Source organism: Coregonus lavaretus (assembly GCF_964263955.1).
Source record: "Coregonus lavaretus genome assembly, chromosome: 35".
Lineage (NCBI taxonomy): Eukaryota > Metazoa > Chordata > Actinopteri > Salmoniformes > Salmonidae > Coregonus > Coregonus lavaretus.
In genome coordinates, this window is record NC_140022.1 from 2,410,496 (window position 1) to 2,434,731 (window position 24,236).

Consider the following 24,236-nt stretch of genomic DNA (forward strand, 5'->3'; position numbering starts at 1 on the left):
GCTGCTTTGCAATCAATCAAAGGTGACAAAACACACACACATAGCAAAACACACACACATAGCAAAACACACACACACATAGCAAAACACACACATGATCGGGGTGAAAAATACAGAAGTGCAGAAGAATACACTCATGAAGGCTACAAGTGTTGTACACACCATGACGATTAACACATGCACTCAAGTAGCCTACAAGCACAAACATATTCAAGTATTATCCTTCACAGATTGGTGTTTATTTTATAGGAGTAAGTCTAAGATTTGTAGACTTCTGAGGATTGTTCAAGTCCGAGTGGGCTTGGTGGTCATCCACCATCAGGTAAGACCCAGGTGGTTTGTGGTCTTGTGGTTCAGGGTTGGGGTCAATTCTATTTCTATGAAGTACACTGAAATTCCAACTCCAATTATCTTCAATGCTTTTCAATTAGGAACATTTTGGATTTGGAATTTGGTTTACTTTCCGAATTGACTGGAATTTAAATGGAATTGACACCAAGCCTGTTGCGGTTACACCATGAGGTCTACATCATGAGATCTACCAGCCTGGTCTCAGAACAAAATGTATTATATTTCACTAAAATCCGTGCCACTCCAATAAAACATCTCTCTCTTTTTTATATATATTTTTCTGATATGTTACTTTACGTTAGGTTACATTAAATTGGCATACGTTACGTTTGGTATGACAGTAGGTTACTTAAGGCAACGCAAATGTCTAGCAACCCAAAGGTTGCGTGTTTGAATCTAATCACGGACAACTTTAGCATTTGAGCTAATTAGCAACTTTGCAACGACTTACTACTTTTTTGCTACTTTTCAACTACTTAACATGTTAGCTATCCCTTCCCCTAACCCTAATCCTAACCTTAACCCTTTAATCTAACTCCTAACCCTCACCTTAACCCCTAACCTAATGTAGCAGGTTATGCTAAAGCAGTCAAATGTAATATATCATACTAAACGGGGCAAAGGAAACTGGTGCGATCAAGACGTAGGATACTATACGTCCTACTATTCGTATTATATTGTACGACCACTATTACGTTGGTAAGCCAATGTAATGTAACCTAACGTAAAGTAACATATCATACTAAATGGAGTGGCATGGATTATAATACGTTTGCTCTGAGACCAGGTTGCAGCGGTCTACACCATGAGGCGAGAGCCAGGCATGTAGTGAGACTCTTTCCAGATGTTTGTCTCTCCACAGTTCTCTGTCTTCCTCTTGCACTGGTAACAGCGGCGGTACTGCTCACACTGGTCAATCAGCAGACTGCTCCCAGACCTGACAGAGACATTAGAGATCAACATCAGAATGTGGTGGTACAGACAGCAGATGTCAACTACAGTGCATTCGGAAAGTATTCAGACCCCTTGACTTTTTCCAAATTTTGTTACGTTACAGCCTTATTCTAAAATGGATTAAATTATTTTTTCCCTCATCAATCTACACACAATACCCCATAATGACAAAGTGAAAACATGTTTTTAGAAATTTTAGCAAAAAACTGAAATACCTTACTTACAGAAGCATTCAGACCCCTTGCTATGAGACTTGAAATTGAGCTCAGGTGCATCCTGTTTCCATTGATCATCCTTGAGATGTTTCTACAACTTGATTGAAGTCCACCTGTGTTCAATTGATTGGACATGATTTGGAAAGGCACACACCTGTCTATATAAGGTCCCACAGTTGAGAGCTCCGAGACAGGATTGTGTTGAGGCACAGATCTGGGGAGGCGACCAAAAAATGTCTGCAGCATTGAAGGTCCCCAAGAACACAGTGGCCTCCATCATTCTTAAATGGAAGAAGTTTGGAACCACCAAGACTCTTCCTAGAGCTGGCTTCCCGGCCAAACTCAGCAATCGGGGGAGAAGGGCCTTGGTCAGGGAGGTGACCAAGAACCCGATGGTCACTCTGACAGAGCTCCAGAGTTCCAATGTGGAGATGGGAGAACCTTCCAGAAGGACGGAAGCCACTCCTCAGTAAAAGGCACATGACAGCCCGCTTGGAGTTTGCCAAAAGTCACCGAAAGGACTCTCAGACCATGAGAAACAAGATTCTCTGGTCTGGTGAAAACCAAGATTGAACTCTTTGGCCTGAATGCCAAGCGTCACATCTGGAGGAACCCTGGCACCATCCCTACTGTGAAGCATGGTGGTGGCAGCATCATGCTGTGGGGATGTTTTTCAGCAGGAGGGACTGGGAGACTAGTCAGGATCGAGGGAAAGATGAACAGAGCAAAGTACAGAGAGATCCTTGATAAAAAACCTGCTCCAGAGCGCACAGGACCTCCGACTGGGGTGAAGGTTCACCTTCCAACAGGACAACGACCCTAAGCACACAGCCAAGACAACGCAGGAGTGGCTTCGGGACAAGTCTCTGAATGTCCTTGAGTGGCCCAGCCAGAGCCTGGACTTGAACCCGATCAAACATCTCTGGAGAGACCTGAAAATAGCTGTCCAGCGATGCTCCCCATCCAACCTGACAGAGCTTGAGAGGATCTGCAGAGAAGAATGGGAGAAACTCCCAAATACAGGTGTGCCAAGCTTGTAGCGTCATACCCAAGAAGACTCGTGGCTGTAATCACTGCCAAAATTGCTGCAACAAAGTACTGAGTAAAGGGTCTGAATACTTATGTAAATGTGATAGTTCTGGGTTTTTTTTAAAGAAAGTTGCAAAAAATAAAATAAAAACTGTTTTTGCTTTGTCATTATGGGGTATTGTGTGGATTGATGAGGGGAAAAAACAATTTAATCCATTTTATAATAAGGCTGTAACGTAACAAAATGTTGAAAAATAAAAGGGTCTGAATACTTTCCGAATGCTATTATGATAGTGATCGACTCAATCAGCCGGTCCCAAATCACTACCCTTTTCTCCCTCTTGACCCTAACCCCCGATGCTAGCATGTCTGAAGGGTCTATCTAAACAGTGTAGTGGTGTATCTGAAGGGTGTCAGTGGGTGCTGTAGGTGGGTGTGGTGCAGGAATCAGATGCAGGACGCAGAAAAATAAGTCCAATAGACTTTAGTGAAAAGCACACTCAAAATAACGAGTCAAACGCCCGGAGGCGAGAAAGTCCGCACACAGGCGAAAACCAAAAGGCGCACAAAACAGTGCGTAAATAACCTCCTAACACAGAGGAGGAAAATACGAAATGCACAAGGCAACAGTAGCGCACAAACACGACAGCGAAACAATCACACACAAACACAGACACACACAACGAGAACTAAATAGAACACTAACGAGGACTAACTAGACACAGGTGTACAACATCAAGACCAAACCAAACGAACATGAAACATAGATCGGTGGCAGCTAGTACTCCGGAGACGACGACCGCCGAAGCCTGCCCGAACCAGGAGGAGGAGCAGCCTCGGCCGAAACCGTGACAAAGGGTCTGTCTAAACAGTGTAGTGGTGTATCTGAAGGGTCTGGATAGATATAAACAGTGTAGTGGTGTATCTGAAGGGTCTGGATAGATATAAACAGTGTAGTGGTGTATCTGAAGGGTCTGGATATATATAAACAGTGTAGTGGTGTTTCTGAAGGGTCTGGATAGATATAAACAGTGTAGTGGTGTATCTGAAGGGTCTGGATAGGTATAAACAGTGTAGTGGTGTATCTGAAGGGTCTGGATAGGTATAAACAGTGTAGTGGGAAAGCTTCCACCATATTGTTTCCACCTTACAGATCTGTAAACATGGAAGGGTTAGGGCTAACCCAGGTTGGGATTTGAGTACATTACCTGATGAATTCCTTCTCCTCTCGGTCTCGGTGGCGTTTCAGGTCAGCGCTGTGTCTCCAGGTCTCCTCCAGCGAGGCCCGCAGGTTATGCAGCTTCTCAAAGCGGTTGATATGGTCGTTTATCAGTCTGCCAGGAGAGAGAGGGAGGGGAAATATAGAAACAGAACATATGTAAAAGACATCTCATATAAAATGGCCTTTAACCTTTAACCTTGAACCATTGCACATAACACTTTTTTCTGCCTTCTCATTTTATTCACTCACTTTCTGAATTTCAAGTGGAGAATTTCACCCTCCCCACTCCCCCGTCTCTCCATTACTCCCTCTCTCTCCCTTTCCCCACACCTCTCTCCCCCCCTGCCTCCCCCTTCCACTCACTCCTTCCTGTTCCTGTTGAGCATCTCTCTCTCGTTCTTCTGTTTGGTGCAGCGGTTAAGGAGCTGCTCTTTTCTCTTGTTATTAGCCGTGGTCAGCTGTTCCTGGTAGACCTTCTCCGCCCGCTGCCTCTGCTCTGACAGCCCAGCAGGGGTACAGTCCAGCTGGCCGAACACAGGGCCGTCCGAGTCGGGCTGGCGCGCTGGGAGGCCCGTGCCCTGGCACTCCACCTGGTAGATACGTTAGTTAAATAACATCAGTTAGATTTGTGGAGCATCAAGATCATCAGATTACCTTTCTACTCAACCTGGGTGAAGATTACAATCACGGAGGAGCTCACAACTACTGGAAACTCATCTGTCATCTAAAACTACTGGAATCTCTCCTTTCATCTCAACTATGCCTCCCTGTTCTCGGTTAAGATCCATTAGATTAGCAGAGCATGAAGATCACCAGTGTGCTGGGATTGTTTTCTACTCAACCTGGACTAGAAATAGACACCACAGAGGAGCTGGACTACTGTTCAACCTGGACTAGACATAGACACCACAGAGGAGCTGGACTACTGTTCAACCTGGACTAGACATAGACACCACAGAGGAGCTGGACTACTGTTCAACCTGGACTAGACATAGACACCACAGAGGAGCTTGACTACTGTTCAACCTGGACTAGAAATAGACACCACAGAGGAGCTGGACTACTGTTCAACCTGGACTAGACATAGACACCACAGAGGAGCTGGACTACTGTTCAACCTGGACTAGAAATAGACACCACAGAGGAGCTGGAGTACTGTTCAACCTGGATTAGATATATACACTACAGAGGAGCTGGACTACTGTTCAACCTGGACTAGAAAAAGATACCACAGAGGAGCTTGACTACTGTTCAACCTGGACTAGACATAGACACCACAGAGGAGCTGGACTACTATTCAACCTGGATTAGACATAGACACCACAGAGGAGCTGGACTACTGTTCAACCTGGACTAGAAATAGACACCACAGACGAGCTGGACTACTGTTCAACCTGGACTAGAAATAGACACCACAGAGGAGCTGGACTACTGTTCAACCTGGACTAGAAATAGACACCACAGACGAGCTGGACTACTGTTCAACCTGGACTAGAAATAGACACCACAGAGGAGCTGGACTACTGTTCAACCTGGACTAGAAATAGACACCACAGAGGAGCTGGACTACTGTTCAACCTGGACTAGAAATAGACACCACAGAGGAGCTTGACTACTGTTCAACCTGGACTAGAAATAGACACCACAGGGGAGCTGGACTACTGTTCAACCTGGACTAGACATAGACACCACAGATGAGCTGGATTACTGTTCAACCTGGACTAGAAATAGACACCACAGAGGAGCTTGACTACTGTTCAACCTGGACTAGAAATAGACACCACAGAGGAGCTGGACTACTGTTCAACCTGGACTAGACATAGACACCACAGAGGAGCTGGACTACTGTTCAACCTGGACTAGACATAGACACCACAGAGGAGCTGGACTACTGTTCATCCTGGACTAGACATAGACACCACAGAGGAGCTGGACTACTGTTCAACCTGGACTAGAAATAGACACCACAGAGGAGCTGGACTACTGTTCAACCTGGATTAGACATAGACACCACAGAGGAGCTGGACTACTGTTCAACCTGGACTAGAAATAGACACCACAGAGGAGCTGGACTACTATTCAACCTGGACTAGAAATAGACACCACAGAGGAGCTGGACTACTGTTCAACCTGGATTAGACATAGACACCACAGAGGAGCTGGACTACTGTTCAACCTGGACTAGAAATAGACACCACAGAGGACCTGGAGTACTGTTCAACCTGGATTAGATATAGACACCACAGAGGAGCTGGACTACTGTTCAACCTGGACTAGAAAAAGATACCACAAAGGAGCTTGACTACTGTTCAACCTGGACTAGACATAGACACCACAGAGGAGCTGGACTACTGTTCAACCTGGACTAGAAATAGACACCACAGAGGAGCTGGACTACTGTTCAACCTGGACTAGACATAGACACCACAGAGGAGCTGGACTACTGTTCAACCTGGACTAGACATAGACACCACAGAGGAGCTGGACTACTGTTCAACCTGGACTAGAAATAGACACCACAGAGGAGCTGGACTACTGTTCAACCTGGACTAGAAATAGACACCACAGAGGAGCTGGACTACTGTTCAACCTGGACTAGAAATAGACACCACAGAGGAGCTGGACTACTGTTCAACCTGGATTAGACATAGACACCACAGAGGAGCTGGACTACTGTTCAAACTGGACTAGAAATAGACACCACAGAGGAGCTGGACTACTGTTCAACCTGGACTAGACATAGACACCACAGACGAGCTGGACTACTGTTCAACCTGGACTAGAAATAGACACCACAGAGGAGCTGGTGTCAAGGTGTGCTGGATGTGGAAGGTGCGGGAATCAGGCGCAAGACACAGAAGCTTCGTACAACAGTCTTTAGTGATTAAATACGAGCAAAAGTGCCCGGAGACGAGCGATACGCACACAGGCGTAAACAAACAGGAAAAATACATAAGCGCACACAAAGTGCGAAAACCTCTCCTAACACACAAGGAGGGAAAACCAATACCGACACGTAGACAGGACGCTCAATAACACACAACACATGACTAACAAAACGAGAACTTATAGGACACATAATCAACGCTAACTAACCACAGGTGTACAACAATCAGACAAAAGCAAACGAACATAGAAACATACAACGGTGGCAGCTAGTACTCCGGGGACGACGACCGCCGAAACCTGCCCGAGCAAGGAGGAGGAGCAGCCTCGGCAGATTCCGTGACAGCTGGACTACTGTTCAACCTGGACTAGAAATAGACACCACAGAGGAGCTGGACTACTGTTCAACCTGGACTAGAAATAGACACCACAGAGGAGCTGGACTACTGTTCAACCTGGACTAGAAATAGACACCACAGAGGAGCTGGACTACTGTTCAACCTGGACTAGACATAGACACCACAGAGGAGCTGGACTACTGTTCAACCTGGACTAGAAATAGACACCACAGAGGAGCTGGACTACTGTTCAACCTGGACTAGAAATAGACACCACAGAGGAGCTGGACTACTGTTCAACCTGGACTAGAAATAGACACCACAGAGGAGCTGGACTACTGTTCAACCTGGACTAGACATAGACACCACAGAGGAGCTGGACTACTGTTCAACCTGGACTAGAAATAGACACCACAGAGGAGCTGTTCTGCATGTTGTTCCTCCTCTCCTCCTTTATCTCTCTGTTGTTCGTCTTTATGTAGTTCATGTCTAGCTCGACTATCCTTCTTTACCATGCATTTTACCTCCTCTTCCTCCCCATTTCTCCTTCCTCTTTCCCTCCCTCTCTATCCCTTCCCTTCTTTATCTTAAACCTCTCCATCTGTCTCCCCTCCCCTCCCCTCCCTGATCTGGTAGGTCTGGTAGGTCTGGTCTGGTAGGTCTGGTATGGTAGGTGTGGTCTGGTAGGTCTGTTTTGATAGGTATGGTCTGGTAGGTGTGGTCTGTTCTGGTAGGTATGGTATGGTAGGCGTGGTCTGGTAGGTCTGGTTTGGTAGGTCTGGTCTGGTAGGTCTGGTAGGTCTGGTCTGGTAGGTCTGGTCTGGTATGGTAGGTATAGTCTGGTAGGTCTGGTCTGGTATGGTAGGTATAGTCTGGTAGGTCTGGTCTGGTAGGTCTGGTCTGGTAGGTCTGGCCTGGTAGGTATGGTAGGTCTGGTAGGTCTGGTCTGGTAGGTCTGGTCTGGTAGGTTCTGTTAGGTCTGGTCTGGTAGGTCTGGTCTGGTAGGTCTGGTCTGGTAGGTATGGTCTGGTAGGTATGGTCTGGTAGGTCTGGTAGGTCTGGTCTGGTAGGTATGGTCTTGTAGGTATGGTCTGGTCTGGTAGGTCTGGTAAGTATGGTCTGGTAAGTCTGGTCTGGTGGGTCTGATCTGGTAGGTCTGGTCTGGTAGGGTCTGTTATGTTTGGTCTGGTAGGTCTGGTCTGGTAGGTCTGGTAGGTAGGGTCTGTTAGGTCTGGTGTGGTAGGTCTGGTAGGTAGGGTCTGGTAGGTATGGTCTGGTAGGTCTGGTAGGTAGGGTCTGTTAGGTCTGGTCTGGTAGATCTGGTAGGTAGGGTCTGGTAGGTCTGGTCTGGTAGGTATGGTCTGGTAGGTCTGGTCTGGTCTGGTAGGTCTGGTAGGTCTGGTCTGGTAGGTATGGTCTGGTAGGTTTGCTATAGAATATATGGTAGGATAGCCTCTTACCTGTATATCCAGGGCTTTCTTGTAGCAGCTAGTGTTCTTCTGTTTCAGGTGGAGTTGCTGGGACTTATGCAAGGTGATTCTGTGACACACAACAGCTATTCATACACTGTAGAAACTGAGCAATAGGCTGTACAATGACCACAGCCTTCTGTATGTACAGCAGAGACCACAGGCCTGTTTACATGGCTGCATGGCAACAAGTGCACTTCCTCTTAGACAAACATATTGATGTGGCACCCTACTCCCTTTATAGTGCACTGAAGAGCCCTGGAGAAAACAGAGTAGTGCACTACACAGGGAATGGGGTGCCATCACCTACTCCTGTGCCAGCTGGACCTGGTGTAGCAGGTCGATGAGCTCCTGATCCTGCTGAGTCATGCTGACCTGGTCCTCCCTCCACTCCACCTGGGCCCGCAGATCCTTCATGTAGCCGCGCTGCTTATGGACCCTGGGAGGGGTGAGGGGACGGCCCCCGAAGATGTACGAACCCTGTGGGGGGGAGGAGGTGTGTGTGAGTGGGGGGGTTCAACATCATCACAACATCATTAATTGATTAGTTTACACCAGGGCTGCCCAACCCTCTTCCTGTACATCTACCGTCCTGTGGGTTTTCAGTCCAACCCTCTTCCTGTACATCTACCGTCCTGTGGGTTTTCAGTCCAACCCTCTTCCTGTACATCTACCGTCCTGTGGGTTTTCAGTTCAACCCTAATTTAACACACCTGATTCTACTTATTAGCTGCTCAACAAGACCTTAACTAGCTGAATCAGATATGCTAAATTACGGTTGGACTGAAAACCTACAGGACAGTATATCTCCAGGAAGAGGGTTGGGCAGCCCTGCTTTAGACCATTGGCTAAGTGTTGCAACTGTGCATAGACCTATGCATGCTAAATGCAGCAACTGAAAAGCCGTGAACCATTTGAACTCTAGAATATTTAAACCCCCTGAGGAACAGTGTGCTGATTGGACAAGGCCTGGGCTCACATGGAAGTGGGAGGAGCGAGCAACCTTCTTCTCCTTCATGGCTTCAGACACTCCCAGGTTGAACGCTGCCACCTTCTGGTTGTTCTCACGTTTCTCCAGACGGTCCGCCTAACACACACACACACACACACACACACCACATCACAGATACACACACCACCACACCATATCACAGATACACACACCACCACACCACATCACAGATACACACACCACCACACCATATCACAGATACACACACCACCACACCACATCACAGATACACACACACACACACACCACATCACAGATACAAACACCACCACACCACATCACAGATACACACACACACACACACCACATCACAGATACACACACCACCACACCACATCACAGATACACACACCACCACACCACATCACAGATACACACACACACACACGCCACATCACAGATACACACACCACCACACCACATCACAAATACACACACCACCACACCACATCACAAATACACACACCACCACACCACATCACAGATACACACACCACCACACCACATCACAGATACACACACACACACACGCCACATCACAGATACACACACCACCACACCACATCACAAATACACACACCACCACACCACATCACAAATACACACACACACACACACACACACACACACACACACACCACACACACACACACCACACACACACACACACACACACACACACACACACACACACACACACACACACACACACACACACAGAGGGACCACACACAGGCTCAGTGTCACCTCACTACTGAGTTTAATCTGACTACTGAGTTTAATCTGACTACTGAGTTTAATCTGACTGCAGGACTAAAACAGAAGTACAAATGCAGACTTTCCATTGGTTTGTAGTCCAGGACTATTCTGTCTATTTATCATTCCAAGACACAGAATAAAAGACAACATGTAACATGTTCCTCATCTCATGGTCAGAGCATCCTCAGAGTGGTGTTGGCCTCACCTGCTCCCTCTGCAGGTAGCACTGGTTTCTGCGCTGCTCGTTGAGCAGTAACACCCTCTCCTCCTCCTGCTGTTCCCTCAGCCTCTCTTCTGCCAGGTAATGGGGGATGTTACGCTGGGCACGCTGCATGCACAGGTAACACAACTCCTATAGGGAAGGATAGGGGATGTTATATACACAGGTAACAACTCCTATAGGGAAGGATAGGGGATGTTATATACACAGGTAACAACTCCTATAGGGAAGGATAGGTGATGTTATATACACAGGTAACAACTCCTATAGGGAAGGATAGGTGATGTTATACTGTATACACAGGTAACAACTCCTATAGGGAAGGATAGGTGATGTTATACTGTATACACAGGTAACAACTCCTATAGGGAAACACACAGTTATTGATTGATTGATGAATTGATTGATTGATTTATACCCCTCACACACACTCACAAAAGCAGAGTGTCCGGCACACACACACACACACACACACACCTGTCCAGCCCGGTTGTGGTCGACACAGGGAACGTCCAGGTGAGAGTCCCCCCTCTTCACCTTCCCCTGCTTCAGAGCAGCGCCCTGCAGTGGTAGGATAGACACTGTGGACCTACAGGACAGCAGGTTGGAAACAGATAGCAGTCCTGGGTTATCTTTCAGCTCAGGGGCTATTCGACCGCAGTCCTGGGTTATCTTTCAGTTCAGGGGCTATTCGACCGCAGTCCTGGGTTATCTTTCAGCTCAGGGGCTATTCGACCGCAGTCCTGGGTTATCTTTCAGCTCAGGGGCTATTCGACCGCAGTCTTGGGGGACCAAAATACTTCTGGTTATGTACCCCAAATGGCACCCTATTCCCATAGTGCACTACGTTTGACCAAAAGTAGTGCACTATATAGGGAAAAGGGTGCCATTTGGGATGCAGACAGTGTCTGTATGGACGGAGGAACGTCCAGAGGGGTTTAGTTTCAGAGCCCAGGGCCACGGGGCCGCTGTGGGGGGTACAGGGCAGGCCAAACCTCAGGGCCCTCAGCTCAGGGCTCACTGGCTGAATGATCAGGTGGTGACAGGTGAGGGACTGTCCCACACAGGGAGCGCTGCATCATTCATGGAGCTACTGCCCCAGGACAGTAACACAAGTACCCTCTCCTAGACTCCTGCAGATTGCCCAGGGGTGCGTTCCAATAATAGCTCCTGCGAAACTTGTTCACTACCCATAAATCTAAAAGCATTGAGTTGGAGGCATGGGGCTAGTGGGAGTTTCCACCATATTTCTTACACCAGTCTTTTCCTTTCAAATCAGTGAAGGGAAGTGAACAAGTGCACACTTTGGGAGGAAGGAGAGATCATTTGGACATAGCCTAGGTATTGGGTCAGAGAGCTAACACAAGTCTTCAGGTCTTAGTCAAGGCTACTCATTGAATTTAACTTATTTTTGGGTCATAGAGCTAATGCAATTCTTCAGGTCTCATACCAGGTTACTCACTGAATTTAACTTATTATTGGGAAAAACATATACAACTAGATATACAGTTGAAGTCGTAAGTTTACATACACTTGGGTTGGAGTCATTAAAACTCGTTTTTCAACCACTCCACAAATTTCTTGTTAACAAACTATAGTTTTGGCAAGTCGGTTAGGACATCTACTTTGTGCATGACACAAGTAATTTTTCCAACAATTGTTTAGAGACAGATTATTTCACTTATGATTCACTGTATCACAATTCCAGTGGGTCAGAAGTTTACATACACTAAGTTGACTGTGCCTTTAAACAGCTTGGAAAATTCCAGGAAATGATGTCATGGCTTTAGAAACTTCTGATAGGCTAATTGACATCATTTGAGTCAATTGGAGGTGTACCTGTGGATGTATTTTAAGGCCTACCTTCAAACTCATTGCCTCTTTGCTTGACATCATGGGAATATCAAAATAAATAAGCCAATACCTCAGAAAAAGAATTGTAGACCTCCACAAGTCTGGTTCATACATGGGACAAAGATCTTACTTTTTGGAGAAATGTCCTCTGGTCTGATGAAACAAAAATATAACTGTTTGGCCATAATGACCATCGTTATGTTTGGAGGAAAAAGGGGGAGCTTGCAAGCCGAAGAACACCATCCCAACCGTGAAGCACGGGGGTGGCAGCATCATGCTGTGGGGGTGCTTTGCTGCAGGAGGGCCTGGTGCACTTCACAAAATAGATGGCATCATGAGGAAGGAAAATTATGTGGATATATTGAAGCAACATCTCAAGACATCAGTCAGGAAGTTAAAGCTTGGTCGCAAATGGGTCTTCCAAATGGATAATGACCCCAAGCATACTTCCAAAGTTGTGGCAAAATGGCTTAAGGACAACAAAGTCAAGGTATTGGAGTGGCCATCACAAAGCCCTGACCTCAATCCTATAGAACATTTGAGGGCAGAACTGAAAAAGCGTGTGTGAGCAAGGAGGCCTACAAACCTGACTCAGTTACACCAGCTCTGTCAGGAGGAATGGGCCAAAATTCACCCAATTTATTGTGGGAAGCTTGTGGAAGGCTACCCGAAATGTTTGACCCAAGTTAAACAATTTAAAGGCAATGCTACCAAATACTAATTGAGTGTATGTAAACTTCTGACCCACTGGGAATTTGATGAAATAAATAAAAGCTTAAATAAATAATTATATCTACTATTATGGTGGTCCTCTGTAGCTCAATTGGTAGTGAATGGCACTTGTAACGCCAGGGTAGTGGGTTCGATCCCCGGTACCACCCATACGTAAAAAGGTATGCAAACATGACTGTAAGTCGCTTTGGATAAAAGCTAAGACAGGGAATTTTTACTAGGATTAAATGTCAGTAATTGTGAAAAACTGAGTTTAAATGTATTTGGCTAAGGTGTAAGTACATTTCTGACTTCAACTGTACATTGGATCCCTAGAGGATAGCACTTAGAAGTGCTGATTAAAACACTTGTTTCCAAACTGGTTTTCTGTTACATTATGCAATCCGCCGTAGGCTGGGAGTGGGGTGTTGTGATACTGTCCTGGATTAACAGGTTTAGAGGAGAGACCAACCAGGGTGTTGTGATACTGTCCTGGATTAACAGGTTTAGAGGAGAGACCAACCAGGGTGTTGTGATACTGTCCTGGATTAACAGGTTTAGAGGAGAGACCAACCAGGGTTTTGTGTTACTGTCCTGGATTAACAGGTTTAGTGGAGAGAACAACCAGGGTTTTGTGTTACTGTCCTGGATTAACAGGTTTAGAGGAGAGACCAAGCAGGGTTTTGTGTTACTGTCTTGGATTAACATGTTTAAAGGAGAGACCAACCAGGGTGTTATGTTACTGTCTTGGATTAACAGGTTTAGAGGAGAGACCAACCAGGGTTTTGTGTTACTGTCCTGGATTAACAGGTTTAGAGGAGAGACCAAGCAGGGTTTTGTGTTACTGTCTTGGATTAACAGGTTTAAAGGAGAGACCAAGCAGGGTTTTGTGTTACTGTCTTGGATTAACAGGTTTAGAGGAGAGACCAACCAGGGTTTTGTGTTACTGTCCTGGATTAACAGGTTAAGAGGAGAGACCAACCAGGGTTTTGTGTTACTGTCCTGGATTAACAGGTTAAGAGGAGAGACCAACCAGGGTTTTGTGTTACTGTCTTGGATTAACAGGTTTAGAGGAGAGACCAACCAGGGTTTTGTGTTACTGTCTTGGATTAACAGGTTTAGTGGAGAGAGCAACCAGGGTTTTGTGTTACTGTCCTGGATTAACAGGTTTAGTGGAGAGACCACCCAGGGTTTTGTGTTACTGTCTTGGATTAACAGGTTTAGAGGAGAGACCAACCAGGGTTTTGTGTTACTGTCTTGGATTAACAGGTTTAGTGGAGAGAGCAACCAGGGTTTTGTGTTACTGTCCTGGATTAACAGGTTTAGTGGAGAGACCAACCAGGGTTTGTGTTACTGTCCTGGATTAACAGGTTTAGAGGAGAGACCAACCGGGGTTTTGTGTTACTGTCCTGGATTAACAGGTTTAGAGGAGAGACCAACCAGGGTTTTGTGTTACTGTCCTGGATTAACAGGTTTAGAGGAGAGACCAACCAGGGTTTTGTGTTACTGTCCTGGATTAACAGGTTTAGAGGAGAGACCAACCAGGGTTTTGTGTTACTGTCTTGGATTAACAGGTTTAGAGGAGAGACCAACCAGGGTCTTGTGTCACTCACTATCCTGGGACATGTCCCAAATGGCACGCTATACCCTGTGTAGTGCACTACTTTTGACGAGGGCCCTACATAACATATGGAATAGGGTGCCATTTGGGATGCAGCCTATTTATGTGTGGTGATCTCGTTCATTCACCATAGTCAGTAGGAGATGAGGTTAGCAGTGAGGCGACAATAGCTGGGGTTAGCATTGAGACCAACAATAGCTGGGGTTAGCAGTGAGTCCGACAATAACATGGGTTAGCATTGAGGCCGACAATAGCTGGGGTTAGCAGTGAGTCCGACAATAGCTGGGGTTAGCAGTGAGGCCTACAATAGCTGGGGTTAGCAGTGAGGCCTACAATAGCTGGGGTTAGCAGTGAGGCCTACAATAGCTGGGATTAGCAGTGAGGCCTACAATAGCTGGGATTAGCAGTGAGGCCTACAATAGCTGGGGTTAGCAGTGAGGCCGACAATAGCTGGGATTAGCAGTGAGGCCTACAATAGCTGGGATTAGCAGTGAGGCCTACAATAGCTGGGGTTAGCATTGAGGCCGACAATAGCTGCGGTTAGCAGTGAGGCCGACAGTAACAGTACCTGTCAGTGTTGGTCTCTGCTGGAGGTCTGGGCTCAAGGTCATCAGTGAGAATGATCCCGTTAACCTTGGCTGGGCCCAGGGTGTGTCTGGATCTGGACCGCGGAGTCACCGGCGATTCTGGGTACACATGGTAACATAACAATAGGGGAGAGAAATAGATGTTCTGGGATACGCCCCTAAATCTAGATAATGTTATATTAGTTTATCTTTGTCTCCAACACAGGGTTATCAAGGTCAAGGGAGCCCAACACAGGGTTATCAAGGTCAAGGGAGCCCAACACAGGGTTATCAAGGTCAAGGGAGCCCAACACAGGGTTATCAAGGTCAAGGGAGCCCAACACAGGGTTATCAAGGTCAAGGGAGCCCAACACAGGGTTATCAAGGTCAAGGGAGCCCAACACAGGGTTATCAAGGTCAAGGGAGCCCAACACAGGGTTATCAAGGTCAAGGGAGCCCAACACAGGGTTATCAAGGTCAAGGGAGCCCAACACAGGGTTATCAAGGTCAAGGGAGCCCAACACAGGGTTATCAAGGTCAAGGGAGCCCAACACAGGGTTATCAAGGTCAAGGGAGCCCAACACAGGGTTATCAAGGTCAAGGGAGCCCAACACAGGGTTATCAAGGTCAAGGGAGCCCAACACAGGGTTATCAAGGTCAAGGGAGCCCAACACAGGGTTATCAAGGTCAAGGGAGCCCAACACAGGGTTATCAAGGTCAAGGGAGCCCAACACAGGGTTATCAAGGTCAAGGGAGCCCAACACAGGGTTATCAAGGTCAAGGGAGCCCAACACAGGGTTATCAAGGTCAAGGGAGCCCAACACAGGGTTATCAAGGTCAAGGGAGCCCAACACAGGGTTATCAAGGTCAAGGGAGCCCAACACAGGGTTATCAAGGTCAAGGGAGCCCAACACAGGGTTATCAAGGTCAAGGGAGCCCAACACAGGGTTATCAAGGTCAAGGGAGCCCAACACAGGGTTATCAAGGTCAAGGGAGCCCAACACAGGGTTATCAAGGTCAAGGGAGCCCAACACAGGGTTATCAAGGTCAAGGGAGCCCAACACATATCTCTCACCAGAGACGTTATGCCCATTTAAACCCCTCAATCTGATCAAGATATACACTGAATTCATCCAAAGCAATTGAATAAGGCCATCAGTTGAATTTGGCCATAAAAACCCTTTAAGGTTTTAAGAGGACCAGATTACACCACTGTCTCTCCCTCACCACCATTCTCCTCCTTCCTGTCTGAGTTTGTCTGGACCTGGGCTGGGGCCTCCTCTCCCCAGTCCTTCCCCCGCTGTTCGGAGGAGATCTTAGGGAGGATGATGGTGTTGCTGGTCCCTGGTCCCTGTATACTGGATCCTCTCCCAAACAGGAGAGAGTTGCTGGTGCCAGGTCTCTGGGATAGAGAGTGGAGTAGGGAGGATTGACATCAACACAAATACAAACGCAGATGCACTTGTACAATCATACACACCTGCTCTCTCTCTGTCTCTCGCATGCACGCACACACACACAGACAAACACACACAAACACACACATACTGTACACACACACACACACCCTACCGCCACCCAATCCCCATCCCCCACACACACACTATCTACATTACATATCTAATCCACCCTACTGACATTGGAGAGAGCCCGGAGCAGCTTCCCGCTGCCGTCCATGGCGGTGACAAAGTCGTGGTAGAACTTCATCTTGACTTTGCTCTGGCAGAACGACAGCTCTCCGATGGCGTGGACGGTGAAGAGGACTGAGCGTCCGGCGGCAACGGCTCTCAGCAACACCAGCAGAGTCTCTCTCACACAGCCCTCCACCACGTGACGCTCAAACGGGCTCTCCACAGACAGGGCTGTGAAGTTGAGCTGGACCACTGGCACGTCCCCTGCTGTGATGACAGATGGATGGCACACATTCCTAGTGCTAGTGTAATGGATTCCTGTGATAATTAACCCGCTTGTCTGAGACCTGAAGAGTTGTGTTAGTTATCCAAGTTAAAGCTATAGGCTTTAGCTCAGCGGACTAACACAGTCGTTCATAGACAGACAACCTGGGTTGGATATGGATCAGGCACACCAAGATGTCTATCTCTATTCCATTCCCAACAGGCTCTCCACAGACAGACACATTAACACCAAGATATCTATCTCTATTCCATTCCCAACAGGCTCTCCACAGACAGGGCTGTATAGTTGAGCTGGACCAGTGGCACATCCCCTGCAGTGATGACGGACAGACAGATGGATGGCACAGGCACACACACGGAAATGCAATGACTAGAACGGACGGACGGTTATTGTGTTGTTCCTGCTAAAAGCAACACCTGGATCTAGACACACAGGGTTTTCTCATTCATTCCCTTTCATCATACTGTTTCTATGGGACACATTGCTGGTCTCAGTGTAACATACTGTTTCTATGGGACACATTATACCAGTGTAACATACTGTTTCTATGGGACACATTGCTGGTCTCAGTGTAACATACTGGAAGTGGTTCATTAAACAAACCACATTTGTGGAATGATTAACATTTAAACCGCTTTCCTGGGACCTGAAGAATTGCATTCGTTCCCCAAGTTAATGCCTAGGCTTTAGCTCAGCGGGCTATCAGAACAATATTGTATAGCACACAGACACACAACTCAGGCTTGATATCTGCGGTCGCTCACATAAGCGCGCCAGCATTGACAGAAGATGTCTTGTGTGTGTCTGTGTGTGTTTGCGTGTCTGTGTGTCTGTGTGTCCGTGTGTGTGTGTGTGTCTGTGTGTCTGTGTGTCTATGTGTCTATGTGTGTGTGTGTATTGTATGAGTGTGTATTGTGTATGTGTGTGTGTGTCTGTGTGCGTACTCATGTGTGTGTGTGTGTGTGTGTGTGTGTGTGTGTGTGCTTGGCCCATCGCCACTCACCTGCAGACAGCGGTTTGACCTGCTTGAGGCCGTGTGACTGGGACAGCTTCTCAGAGAGCAGGAAGATGGGTCGCTGGATCAAAACAAACTTGTTGCCTACGTCCAGCTTCTGCTGAGAGAAGGTGAAGGTTCCCAGGCCTGGGATGTAGACCCCCTGGACAGACAGACAGACAGACAGACAGACAGACAGACAGACACAAACAACAAGTTCTCAACCAGTTCTCCTAGACCTGATGATGACTATAGCTGAAGGACGTCATGGTAACGCCTCTACTATTTATGATATGTCATGTTCACTTTCCTAATGCCTAGCCTAACTTTCCTCAGAGCTGAAAGATTTCTTAATCTCACTGAAAATCAGGCCATAGAATAGTTGCCAGCTTCAAATCTATGTTACATGTAAAATAGTCCAATTTCAGAGTTTATAGTCATCCTCTATGACCAGGGGAGTCGCCACACACAATACACACACACACACACACACAATACACACTCACACACACATAATATACACACACAATACACACACACACAATACACACACACACAATACACACATAATACACACACACACATTATACACACACACACAATACACACTCACACAATACACACACACACATAATACACACACACACACAATACACACACACATACACACACACACACATAATACACACACACACACACACACATAATACACACACACACAATACACACACACACAATATATACACACACACACACAATACACACACACAATACACACACACAATACACACACACATATAATACACACACACAATACACACACACATACAATACACACACACACACACACATAATACACATACACACACACATAATACACACACACACAATACACACACACACAATACACACACACACACACACACACATATTACACACACACAATACACACTCACACAATACACACTCACACAATACACACTCACATAATACACACACACACACAATACACACTCACACAATACACACACACACACACAATACAAGACCAAAAATGTAAAGTAAGCAACAACAAAAAGAGTTGACTGAAATCATTCCAATCCCAATTAAAATGCAACAGCTGTTTACCGTATTGGCTGACTGGCTGGCTTTACTGGCTGACTGGCATCGCTCAGAGAGCAGCTGGCACCCTGTGCCCTTTTCCTCTCACTTTCAGAAAGCAGAGACAGTGCCCGTTTTCTTTGCCAGTCAGCCGTTTAGGCAGTGCGCCGATTGCTTTGAGATTGATGTCGGCATTTGAACTCGGCCTTGTAAGCCTTGTTGTAATCTGATAGCCAGGGGTTAATTGAATTGGGAATTGGGAGGTGAGGGAGCCGTCGTTTTTTTGGTGACCATTCGAAATCAAAAGCTATTTTATTGCTATTAAAATATAGGCTGTGATAGTTGTAGGCCTAATTGATATTTGTATTCATTTGCCCTGTAGGCTAGTGCAATTTTGGTTTCATGTATTGCTATGAAAATAAACACAACTGAACAACTTGTTATTTAGAGCATTTCCCTAAAATACATGTCCTGTTATTGGCTTCAAAGACAATAACAATTGTAGGCTATAACAAATGTACATTGTCATACAGTGAGTGAATGATAATTGACATAACGTCTTGCTGTAGACCTACTTCATCGTCCCTTCCTGTAGCCTACCTGCCTCTGGCATCATGCATTTCCACCTCTCACTCTATCAATCTTGCTTGTCCATCCTCCTCAATTAAAATGAGATATTTTTACAGATCCATCTTGTTGGCAAAACGTCATTAAATATTGCTAACTTATTTAGCTTTAGTGAAGATGTAAGGTTGTTTTTTAACTATAATAAACACCCAGATAATCCAACTGCTCAAGCAACATAATAGTTCACGGGAGGGAAAATGCGGGAGCGGCCCCTTCTTTGGCTACTACGTTGCAATCAATATTCTCGGAGCCCCCTTGTTGATACAATGTTTCAATATTCGCAGAATGTTTCCCTTCCCTGGCGATGAATTAAAATGCAAAAATGAACTGGGCGCACACATGAGGAACATCTCTGAATGCAACGCAACGAGACAATGTTGGTGGGAAGCACACGAGACAATGACACTGTCATGGTACACTGTAGGCCTCGCCGTTCCACAAGGGTGGCTTCATACAGCCTATAGCGGGGATCGGCAAACCTTTTTCATGTGGAGCGCCAATTTACAATTGATCCTACCATTTCTAAAGATCTGCGTACCAGTTATGATTTTCATATATGCATTGTAGGCTATCTAACTGTGCCCAAAACACTTCGAACTGCCCACAAACGAAATAATTACATTCAGTGCATTCGGAAAGTATTCAGACCTGTTCCAGATTTTGTTACATTACAGCCTTATTCTAAAATTGATTACATTTCCCTCATCAATCCACACACAATACCCCATAATGACAAAGCAAAAACAGGTTTTTAGAAATGTTTGCCAATTTATATATTTTTTACTGAAATATTACATTTACATAAGTATTCAGACCCTTCACTCAGTACTTTGTTGAAGCACCTTTGGCAGCGATTACAGCCTCGAGTCTTCTTGGGTATGATGCTAGAAGCTTGGCACACCTGTATTTGGGGAGTTTCTCCCATTCTTCTCTGCAGATCCTCTCAAGCTCGGTCAGGTTGGATGGGGAGCGTCACTGCACAGCTATTTTTAGGTCTCTCCAGAGATGTTCGATCGGGTTCAAGTCAGGGCTCTGGCTGAATCACTCAAGGACATTCAGTCACTTGTCCCGAAGCCACTCCTGCGTTGTCTTGGCTGTGTACTTATGGTAGTTGTCCTGTTGGAAGGTGAACCTTCGCCCCAGTCTGAGGTCCAGAGCGCACTGGAACAGGTTTTCATCAAGGATCTTTCTGAACTTTGCTCCGTTCATCTTTCCCTCGATCCTGACTAGTCTCCCAGAAAAACATCCCCACAGCATGATGCTGCCACCACCATGCTTCACCGTAGGGATGGTGCCAGGTTTCCTCCAGACGTGACGCTTGGTATTCAGGCCAAAATGTTCAATCTTGGTTTCATCAGACCAGAGAATCTTATTTCTCATGGTCTGAGAGTCCTTTAGGTGCCTTTTGGCAAACTCCAAGCGGGCTGTCATGTGTATTTTACTGAGGAGTGGCTTCCCTCTGGCCACTATACCATAAAGGCCTGATTGGTGGAGTGCTGCAGAGATAGTTGTCCTTCTGGAAGGTTCTCCCATCTCTACAGAGGAACTCTGGAGCTCTGTCAGAGTGACCATCGGGTTCTTGGTCACCTCCCTGACCAAGGCCCTTCTCCCCCAATTGCTCAGTTTGGCTGGGCGGCCAGCTCTAGGAAGAGTCTTGGTGGTTCCAAACTTCTTCCATTTAGGAATGATGGAGGCCACTGTGTTCTTGGGGACCTTCAATGCTGCAGAAATTTTTTGGTACCCTTCCCCAGATCTGTGCCTAGACACAATCCTGTCTCGGAGCTCTACGGACAATTCCTTCGACCTCATGGCTTGGTTTTTGCTCTGACATGCACTGTCAACTGTGGGACCTTATATGGACAGGTGTGTGCCTTTCCAAATCATGTCCAATCAATTTAATTTACCACAGGTGGACTCCAATCAAGTTGTAGAAACATCTCAAGGATCATCAATGGAAACAGGATGCACCTGAGCTCAATTTCGAGTCTCATAGCAAAGTTTCTGAATTCATATGTAAATAAGATATTTCTGTTTTTGCTTTGTCATTATGGGGTATTGTGTGTAGACTGATGAGAAAAAAAATATCTAATCCATTTTAGATTAAGGCTGTAATGTAACAAAATGTGGAAAAAGGGAAGGGGTCTGAATACTTTCCGAATGCACTGTAGCTGGCTGCTAGACAGAGGCGCTGTCCATTCATCACTACGTCACGGAGCTCCACAATGCCTGTACCGAGGCGCTGTCCATTCAGCGGTGCTGAATCACGGGCGTGGCCTTAGCGCCCTTTAAAAAGGCATGTGTAGATGTTCCTTTTGTATTTCGTGATTTTCGTCATTCTTTAGTCGAGTTTCTCTTCATGCGTCCCTGTCGATTGTAAGCCTACTGTGAGTAAGTCTGATGTAGGCTATGCCTTTTATTTCAATGCCAGTGGAGTAAAGTACTTAAGTAAAAATACTTTAAAGTAGTACTTAAGTCGTTTTTGGGGGGTATCTGTACTTTACTTTACTATTCATATTTTTGACTACTTTTACTTTTACTCCACTACATTCCTAAAGAAAATAATGTACTTTTTACTCCATACATTTTCCCTGACACCCAAAAGTACTAGTTACATTTCGAATGCTTAGCAGGACAGACATTTTTTCCAATTCACACACTTATTAAGAGAACATCCCTGGTCATCCCAACTGTCTCTGATCTGGCGGACTCACTAAACACAAATGCTTCAATTGTAAATTATGTCTGAGTGTTGGAGTGTGCCCCTGGCTATCCGTAAAATAATAAAACAAGAAAATGGTGCCCTCTGGTTTGCTTAATATAAGGAATGTAAAATGAGTTATACTTTTACTTTTACTTTTGATACTTAAGTATATTTTAGCAATTACATTTACTTTTCATACTTAACTGTATTTAAAACCAAATATTTTAGACTTTTACTCAAGTAGTATTTTACTGGGTGACTTTCACTTTTACTTGAGACCTTTAAACCTGATATTGCAGTGATAATTAATGGCGTTCCACAGACCTTTAAACCTGATATTGCTGTGATAATGAATGGCCGTTCCACAGAGCTTTAAACCTGATATTGCTGTGATAATTAATGGCCATTCCACAGACCTTTAAACCTGATATTGCTGTGATAATTAATGGCCTTTCCACAGACCTTTAAACCTGATATTGCTGTGATAATGAATGGCCATTCCACAGATCTTTAAACCTGATATTGCTGTGATAATTAATGGCCATTCCACAGACCTTTAAACCTGATATTGCAGTGATAATTAATGGCCTTTCCACAGACCTTTAAACCTGATATTGTGGTGATAATTAATGGCCTTCCACAGACCTTTAAACCTGATATTGTGGTGATAATTAATGGCCTTTCCACAGACCTTTAAACCTGATATTGTGGTGATAATTAATGGCCTTCCACAGACCTTTAAACCTGATATTGTGGTGATAATTAATGGCCGTTCCACAGACCTTTAAACCTGATATTGCTGTGATAATTAATGGCCATTCCACAGACCTTTAAACCTGATATTGCGGTGATAATTAATGGCCTTCCACAGACCTTCAAACCTGATATTGTGGTGATAATTAATGTCTGATGTCATTTAGTTTGTTTTTGCTATTCTTCAATTAGCATTTTAGAGTTTTTAAATGAAATGCAGTAAATGTGCTTCAACCTCCTAAAAAAATCCTACTTTGCCATACCCTAGGTTTAGCTGAACTGACTGACCACTGACTATTGCTATAGCTACTTTCTGAAGTGCTCTCACCTTTTGCAAGGTCATCTGTCTCTCCACGAAAGATGACACGTTTGACCAAATGCTGTCAACGTCTGGAATAAAGGGGAGCATTTTCAGACTGATTTTCAGAAAATAAAAATTGCTTATATAGCTAAATGCTTAAAAAATGTAGCATAAATCAAATGACATGCACACCTTGATTGTAAATTGCACAAAGTTTGCAAACAAATGCGCATAGCCTAGGTGTTGTTATGATGCAGCAAGGTGGGCTACATATTAGCGTATATTTTCTACAGTACAATAAAATAGGCTAGAAAGTGGGTTCTGTCCTGACCGTTTTCTGAGAGCTGAGAGACGGTTGGAAAGGAGTTCCTCTCCGCCTCCGACACCACGGACAGCAAGTCGGTCATCTTGACAATTAGAGGAAGTGTTGCAAAAGATCTTTAAAAAAAAGAAAAGAGAACTATAGTTGTTTCAGCTCAATCCACGGACTTCCAGATTCGGCTCAATCCACCCATTTCCAGACAGCACATTACAGTGCGTCTCCTCGGGTGATAAATCTCGATGGGAAATACACCCGTGCGCGCAACTCCAACACTGACCTTGTTGCTACGAGCGACGTCACAATAGACCCACTT

The 24,236-nt window shown here is 45.6% G+C and overlaps 1 protein-coding gene across 1 annotated transcript; it reads right to left on the bottom strand.

Moving 5' to 3' along the window:
• Positions 1-1,149: 1,149 nt before the first annotated feature.
• On the bottom strand, positions 1,150-24,008 carry LOC311109697 (coiled-coil domain-containing protein 81-like; the record flags this gene model as incomplete). Its single annotated transcript, XM_084152659.1, has 14 exons — positions 1,150-1,288; positions 3,758-3,883; positions 4,135-4,361; positions 8,456-8,534; positions 8,775-8,944; positions 9,444-9,551; positions 10,441-10,587; positions 10,933-11,044; positions 15,210-15,327; positions 16,435-16,609; positions 16,846-17,105; positions 18,128-18,281; positions 23,629-23,690; positions 23,933-24,008. 14 exons carry the CDS (start codon positions 24,006-24,008, stop codon positions 1,150-1,152), a joined length of 1,953 nt encoding a protein of 650 aa, XP_084008785.1.
• Between the last annotated feature and the right edge of the window lie 228 nt (positions 24,009-24,236).